General features: G+C 40.8%; 1 protein-coding gene across 1 annotated transcript; it reads right to left on the bottom strand.

The window, feature by feature from the left end:
* Positions 1-462: 462 nt before the first annotated feature.
* On the bottom strand, positions 463-7,719 carry LOC112227996 (zinc finger protein 300). The gene is made up of 2 exons (XM_024393122.2): positions 7,423-7,719; positions 463-2,391 (listed from the first exon to the last, which is right to left on the bottom strand). Exons 1-2 carry the CDS (start codon positions 7,598-7,600, stop codon positions 1,151-1,153), a joined length of 1,419 nt encoding a protein of 472 aa, XP_024248890.1. The 5' UTR covers positions 7,601-7,719; the 3' UTR covers positions 463-1,150.
* Between the last annotated feature and the right edge of the window lie 812 nt (positions 7,720-8,531).

Here is an 8,531-nt window from a genome sequence, read left to right as displayed (position 1 = left end):
GAGCCTCATTTTGACTTGTTCAATCAAAGTTGGATCAGCCTGTAGTGTGGTTTTCCACTTTAATTTTGAGTGTGACACTCAGTGTACAAATCCAGACCTCCATGGGTTGATAAATTTGATTTCCATTGATCATTTTTGTGTGATTTTGTTGTCAGCACATTCAACTATGTAAAGAAAAAAGTATTTAATAAGAATATTTCATTAATTCAGATGTAGGATGTGTTATTTTAGTGTTCCCTTTATTTTTTGAACAGTGTATTATGTTTCATCAAGTTGTGACTGAACAACGACACGTATAATATAGAGCTGGCTGGGTTTTCTCTGCATCGCCAGGACAGAGAAACTACGTCTGTGTCACGAGAATTATGTTCTCAATATTCAAAACCCAATTCAATTAAACTACTCAGTCTGCAACCTAGAATTTGTAAGATACTGGTTGAATGAAACAGACGGAGGCCCAGCTATGATAGTCAAAATGTTTATTCACGAGAGCGCTAGTCCGTCAAAGCATAGAGTATACAAAACATCTACACTGAAATGGATTTAACAAGTGATATCAATAAGGCATCATAGCATTCACCTTGGTTTTACCTGGTCAGTCTATTTAATGGAAAGAGCAGGTGTTCCTAATTTTTTGTACACTCAGTGTACATAATGTATAAGATTTCAAAAACAAAAATGTTTTAAGTACAAAGGGAGGAGTTTCCAAAATGTCTGGTCATCCTATAACTAACAACTGCTCTCTGTTAGATAGTGATGGAGTTCTTACATTCAAGCAGTAATTCCGTCATATCTTATTCACCCACGAGTAGTGTTCTGAGACATCGACTCTCAATCTTCGGTCTCCAGACCTTTCCCCAAACAGCACACCGTTAAGTTCTCCCTCTAGTGACAGTTCTATCAATTTTAAATGAAAGACAGTGTTTTCTCATTGTGTCTGACTGTTATTTAACGTACCTGATTGGGGAAATAATTTTCTCAATTGAGGGTATCTATTCTCTCCTCTGAGTCCTTAAGGGCACTTTCAGATTGGTGCCAGTGCAGAATCCTTTACCACAGTCACTATGGATAGTTTCTCTCCAGTATGAATCCAAATGTTTTTAATCTCAGAAGGACACTAGTGCTGAATCCTTTGCCACAAATGGCAATATTATTTCTCCCCTGTGTGGGTCCTCATGTGTAATTTTACATGTCCACTCCGATTAAATGTTTTTCCACAATCAGGACAGCAAAAAGGCTTCTCCCCTGTGTGAATCATAATGTGTCTTTTCAGAGCGCTGCCAGTGCTGAATCCTTGGTCACAATCATGACAGCGATAAGGTTTCTCTCTTGTGTGGGTCCTCATGTGTGTTTTTAGATTTCCCTTCTGGTTGAATCCTTGGCCACAATGACAACAGCTATATGGTTTTTCCCCTGTGTGAATCCTCATGTGTATTTTTAGATCTCCATTCTGACTGAAACATGTGCAACAAATAGGGCATGAAAAAGGTTTCTCCCCGGTGTGAATTCTCATGTGTATTTTTAGACTTCCATTCTGTTTGAATCCTTTGCTACAATGACAACATCGAAATGGAGTCTCCCCAGTGTGGCTTCTCATGTGCACTATCAGCTTACTGTTCTTGCTGAACCCTTTACTACAAACATCACAACAAAAACTAGCTGTAATGTGAGTTTGGAGGTGATCTTCCATACTTTCTGTGGACTGAAAACATTTACCACAAACACCACAAATATCTTCTTTATCTTTATGAGTTTGCACGTGTTTAATTAATGAACCCATTTGATGAAAAGCCTTGCCACACAACTTACAACAGGGAGTAGAATTACTTTGACTGGATGATTTCAGGAGGGACAACTGTGTAGATCTCTTACCCTTACTATTGATATGGGACATTTGTCCTTTTACCATCTTTGTTATTTTTGATTTGACTGACTTAAAACCTGAAGGAGGTCCTCCAGTCTCCCTACCACTGACACTTTGCCTGTTTTCACTCTGAACTATAGAGAAAGGCTGAGAGACACTGGTTGGTTCTGATTCTATGTAGTCCTCTCCATCAGGTTCTGTTTTGATATTTTCAGTTGTAGTACTGGGTAGAGTGTCTCTCTCTCCATTTCTCTCATTTTGGGCTTGATAGAGATGGGAGGGCTGAGTTGGGTCTTCATCACGATCACTTTTCACACAGACAGGATTGAATATGAATTCTATGGCATCTGCCTCAAGCCCTTTAAGCTGCTCTTCCTCCTGACTGGTCCTGAGTTCCTCCTGCTCTTCTTTAATCTGTGTGGGCTCTGGGTCCTCCTGTCCCAGACTGGGGCTCCACTCCTGCTCACACTGCTGCTGCTCAGAGGGAACCTCTTCTTCAGAGACAGAGAGTTTGAGCTGCTGGACATCTGGAAGAAAGGATGAAATAGAAAAGTCAATGACATTTCAGAACTACCTCCTGTCTGGTACGCCTGCAATAATTAACTTCTGCTAGTAAAGTATAAAGAAATGGGTCTTTCCATATGAATTCAAATCACCTTTTTGACTGCACCCCTTTTGATTTTAACAAAAACATTTTTGCCCATGAATGCCAAAACAAAGTTAACCCATTTTGCATACCCCAACCCTATCATGGGACAACCATATCTTTCTTCATCACTGAAAAATAAGCTGAAAGTTTACAAAGAGGGTTGCAAAACGATTTTTTAAATTTCTTTAGAAAACGTTCAAATAACAATTAGGGAATGTAACCTTTAAAGTCAATGATCTAAAAATGTGTGAGATTGTTCTTCATCGTAGCTTATACCCAATTTTACATAATCTGGAGGTACACTATATATAGTACATTCGGAAAGTATTCCTACCTTTATTTTTTTTTTACGTTACAGCTTTATTCTACGGCAGCGTCGCCTAGTGGTTAGAGCGTTGGACTAGTAACCAGAAGGTTGCAAGTTCAAACCCCCGAGCTGACAAGGTCGTTCTGCCCCTGAACAGGCAGTTAACCCACTGTTCCTAGGCCGTCATTGAAAATAAGAATTTGTTCTTAACTGACTTGCCTAGTTAAATAAAGATTTAAAAAATTCTAAAATGGATTTAAAAAATAAATACATCTACACACAATACCCAATAATGACAAAGCAAAAACACATTTTTTGAAATAGCTGCACATTTATTAAATATAAAAACAGACATATCACACATAACTATTCAGACCCTTTACTCAGTACTTGGTTAAAAACACCTTTGGCAGCGATTACAGCCTCAGGTCTTCTTGGGTATGATGCTTGGCACACCTGTATTTGGTGAGTTTCTCCCATTCTTCTCTGCAGATCCTCAAGGTCTGTCCGGTTGGATGGGGAGTGTCGCTGCACAGCTATTTTCAGGTCTCTCCAGAGATGTTTGATCGGGTTCAAGTCCGTCCTCTGGCTAGGCCACTCAAGGACATTCAGAGACTTGTCCCAAAACCACTCCTGTGCTGTCTTTGCTGTGTGCTTAGGGTTGTTTTCCTGTTGGAAGGTGAACATTCTCCCCAGTCTGAGGTCCTGAGCAGGTTTATCATCAAGGAACTCTGCTGCATTCATCTTTCCCTCAATCCTGACTAGTCTACCAGTCCCTGCCGCTGAAAAACATCCCCACAGCTTGATTCTGCCACCACTACGCTTCACCGTAGGGATGGTGCCAGGTTCTCTCCAGGTGTGATGCTTGGCATTCAGGCCAAAGAGTTCAATGTTGGTTTCATCAGACCAGAGAATCTTGTTTCTCATGGTCTGCGTGTCTTTAGCTGTCTTTTCGCAAACTCCAAGCGGGCAGTCATGTACCTTTTATTGAGGAGTGGCTTCCATCTGGCCACTACCATAAAGGTCTGATTGGTGGTGTGCTGCAGATATGGTTGTCCTTCTGGAAGGTTCTCCCATCTCCATGAAGGAACTCTGGAACTCTGTCAGAGTACCCATCGGGTTCTTAGTTACCACCCTGGCCAAGGCCGTTCTCCACCGATTGCTCAGTTTGGTCGGGCGGCCAGCTCGAGGAAGAGTCTTGGTGGTTCCAAGCTTCTTCCATTTAAGAATGAGGCCACTGTGTTCTTGGGGACCTTCAATGCTGCAGACATTTTTTGTGACCCTTCCCACGATGTGTGCCTCGACACTATCCTGTCTCGAAGCTCTGCGGACAATTCCTTTGACCTCATGGCTTGGTTTTAGTTCTGACATGCACTGTCAACGGTGGGACCTTATATAGACAGGTGTGTGTCTTCCCAAATCATGTCTAATCAATATAATTTACCACATGTCGACGCCAATAAAGTTGTAGAAACATCAAGGATGATCAATGGAAACAGGATGCACCGGAGCTCAATTTCCAGTCTCATTGCAAAGGGTCTGAATACTTATGTAAATAAGGTATTTCAGTTTATTTTTAATACATTTTCAAAAAAACAGTTTACTTTATCATTATGGGGTATTGTGTGTAAATTGATGAGGGAAAAACATGTATTTATTCAATTTTAGAATAAGGCTAACGTAACAAAATGTGGAAAAAGGAGTCCAAAAACTTTCCGAATGCACTGTACATCCAGAAAGTAGAAACCACATAAATTAATGAAAAAAAACCTGCATCTCCTCCTCTCCTGTGCGTTTGGAAGTGGTAATAAAGCGAGGATTGTAGTACTTTTCCTTCATGTGTAGCTAGTCCAGTAATAGCAACACAGTGCAGTAATACCCACAAGGATGGGGTTACGACTCATTTGTGGCGCAAAAACGTCAAGCTAGCTTTAATGTATGTACAAGATGGCGCCGACAGAGGGCCGCCTCGCTTCTAGTCCTTAGGAAACTTTGCAGTATTTCGTTTTTTTAATGTATTATTTCTTACATTGTTAGCCCAGAAAACTTTACGTGTTATTGGATATCAGAGCGACGTCAACTTACCAGCATTACGGACGAGGAATCCTTTGCGGATCCTTTGTCCAAACCACCCAGGGCATCTGAACAGATTCCAGAGGCTGAGCCAAAACAATGTCGCCACAGAAGAGGTAGGCGGAGCGGCCTTCTGGTCAGACTTCGGAGGCGCGCACACCACTCACCACTTCAGAGTATATTACTTGCTAATGTCCAGTCTCTAGATAACAAGGTAGATAAAGTTAGGGTAAGGGTTGCTTTCCAGAGAGACATCGGGGATTGTAACATACTCTGTTTCATGGAAACATGGCTCTCTCGGGATATGCTGTCGGAGTCGGTACAGCCAACAGGAATCTTTGTGCGTCGCGCCGACAGAAATAAACATCCCTCGGGGAAAAATAAGGGTGGGGGTGTATGATGCCGGGCATTTGTCATACCAGGCGGTGATGCAACCGGTCAGAATGCTGTCAATGGTGCAGCTGTAGAACTTTGAGGATCTGGGGACCCATGCCAAATATTTCCAGTCTCCTGAGGGGGAAAAGGTTTTGTTGTGCCCTCTTCACAACTGTCTAGGGAGTGTTTGGACCATGATAGTTTGTTGATGATGTGGACACCAAGGAACTTGAAACTCTCGAACCGCTCCACTACAGGCTTGTTGATGTTAATGGACTGAATTCTCTGATCCACCTCTTCGCAGACACCATTCTGTATACTTCTGGCCCTTCTTTGGACACTGTGTTAACAAACCTCCAAATGAGCTTCAATGCCATACAGCAATCCTTCCGTGGCCTCCAACTGCTCTTAAATGCAAGTAAAACTAAATGCATGCTCTTCAACCGATCGCTGCCCGCACCCGCCCGCCTAGCATCACTACTCTGGACGGTTCTGACTTAGAAACTTAGAATATGTGGACAACTACAAATACCTAAGTGTCTGGTTAGACTGTAAACTCTCCTTCCAGACTCACCTTAAGCAGCTCCAATCCAAAATTAAATCTAGAAACGGCTTCCTATTTCGCAACAAAGCATCCTTCACTCATGTTGTCAAACAATATCCTACCGATCCTTGACTTCAGCGATGTTATTTACAAAATAGCCTCCAACACTCTACTCAGCAAATTGGATGTAGTCTATCACAGTGCCATCCGTTTTGTCACCAAAGCGCCATATACTACCCACCACTGCGACCTGTATGCGCTTGTTGGCTGGCCCTCGCTTCATATTCATCGCCAAACCCACTGGCTCCAGGTCATCTATAGGTCTTTGCTAGGTAAAGCCCTGCCTTATCTCAGCTCACTGGTCACCATTGCAGCACCCACACTTAGCACGTGCTCCAGCAGGTATATTTCACTGGTCATCCCCAAAGCCATTTCCTTCCAGTTCCCTGTTGCCAATGACTGGAACAAATTGCAAAATAAATAATTTTAATTTTAAAAAAAATTTAAATTTCTTTTAAATTTTTAAAAAAAATTTTTTTTTTTTTAAATCACTGAAGCTGGAGTCATATCTCCTTCACTAACTTTAAGCATCAGCACTCAGAGCAGCCTAACATCATTGCACCTGTACACAGCCCATCTGTAAATAGCCCACCCAACTACCTCATCCCCATATTGTTATTATACTTTTTTGATCCTTTACCCCAGTATTTCTACTTGCACATTCATCTTCTGCACATCTATCACTGGAGTTTAATTGCTACATTGTAATTATTTTGCCACTATGGCCTATTTACTGCCTTACCTCCCTAATCTTACTAAATTTGCACACACTGTATATAGATTTTTCTATTGTGTTATTGACTGTATATGTTGTTTGTGTCGCACTGCTTTGCTTTATCTTGGCCAGGTCGCAGTTGTAAATGAGAACTTGTTCTCAACTGGCCTACCTGGTTAAATTAAAAAAATTGCCAAATTGATTAGTCACAGGAATCCGGACTAATAAAGCCAATGCAACTGCCTGTTTTACTAAAGGTAGGCCCACTACATGGATGGACATATATACATTTCCATCTCTATGTTTGGTTCAGATTTGGTGCGGCAATTAGATATGTTCAACGTTCATTCAAAACCAAAAATGAACCCGATTTCAACTTCCGGAAAATAGATGTTTGACGTCCATAAAATATTCATTTAAACGTCCAGAAAATATGCATTTTAAACGTCCAGAAAATGTATTTTCACATTTCATCAAGAAATTTAAATTAACTTCAAAGTCTCTAGACAACACTTCCCCATTGTCATTTGCGGGGGCAACAATTTTTTGTCTCGCCTAAGGCGGCAGAACGGCCAGGACCGCGCCTGTCAATAGAATCTTTGCCTTTACCCAACGAATGGTTGATAATTCTGATCCAATATTCACATTCTGACCATTTTACCATGGACAAACATGTAGCTAACTTAGTTTCGTTCAAATTAAAAAAGGTGCGGCCAAAAAAGTCCCGTTTTTGATTGACTAATCCTAAACTTCATCTACAAAATAACCACCTTTGCTCCGATGTCCTATAAAATGAAGGTTGAGTTAGTTAGACAAACGTAATGGGTTGGCCTACCTGCTCTGTGTAGGTTTATCTCAGGTTGAAGAACAATGTCAATGTCGAGCAGACTCTGTAGACGGAACACTTCCTCCTCATACTCTGCAATAGTTTTTTCAACAACCCCTAATATCTCCTCAGCAGCAGCTGTTAATCTCTCGTTGAGGAAAACCCTCAATAATTTTATTTTAGACATTTGTAGAAAATGCTAGTTTGCCAGAAAGATAGCGCGTTGTGTTGTTTTCATCACGTCCGGCATCAGCGACAAAAGCATCCGGTTGCGAAAGGTCGTCACTAGTTACTACAGCCACAAAGTCTTCATTATGGCTAAATCCCCCCTATTTCTACAATTCCTCTTCTTGAAGTACCTCCCCTCGACCTAATTTCCCTTCAAAGAGAGGAAATGTATGGCGGACCAAATCTACTGTAATTAAAAATAAATAAATAAATGCACACATAAATATATACATACATACATAAATGAATGAATGAATACATACATAAATAGATACATCATTAATTTAATAATTAATCTACTTTTTCATTTTATTCATTTATATTATTTCTTAATTTATTGATTTCCATATTTCTTTCTCCAATATGAAAATGAGGGGGTGTCAAGTAAATGTATGTGGGTGGTATCTAACACATCATTGGTTGATCAATGACAAAGCGCGCTGGTCGATAGCATTTGCCAAGGGATGTTAGGCTATATAAGTTATCCTGAATGAGCTTTTGTGCCAAATACATTACCTTATTACAGCGCTCAAGCTTATGGGCATGTGGCAGCAGTGTGTCGGAGAGAGGTTCCTGAAAAAGTAGAGAAAGATGGGTCAAGGGGGAGGGATCCTGAGAGGAGTGGTGTGAGTAATAGATACTATATGTTTTCATTTCAGTCTCCTCCATTTCCACTAATTGAAGTTCATTGTAAGGATTGTTTTATATTAATAGTGTAAATTGAACAGCTATACAGAAAGACTCATGTGAAGGCCTAATTACAAAGGAGGAACCTCTAGATGCAATTTCTGTATTTGTATTTCTGACCGATCCTCATTAGCTGCTGCATTGACAGCAGCTGCTCTTCCTGGGGTCCAGCAAAATTAAGGCAGTTTATACCATTTTAAAAA

The sequence above is a fragment of the Oncorhynchus tshawytscha genome, linkage group LG01, assembly GCF_018296145.1.
Source record: "Oncorhynchus tshawytscha isolate Ot180627B linkage group LG01, Otsh_v2.0, whole genome shotgun sequence".
Classification (NCBI taxonomy): domain Eukaryota; kingdom Metazoa; phylum Chordata; class Actinopteri; order Salmoniformes; family Salmonidae; genus Oncorhynchus; species Oncorhynchus tshawytscha.
This window is presented reverse-complemented; position numbering and strand designations above follow the sequence as displayed.

Excerpts from the sequence above, each read along its gene's own strand:
- LOC112227996 (XM_024393122.2), bottom strand. The coding sequence starts at position 7,600 with ATGTCTAAAATAAAATTATTGAGGGTTTTCCTCAACGAGAGATTAACA. Across the intron at positions 2,392-7,422 it reads GATAAACCTACACAGAGCAG|ATGTCCAGCAGCTCAAACTC; the intron begins GTAGGCCAACCC and ends CCTTTCTTCCAG.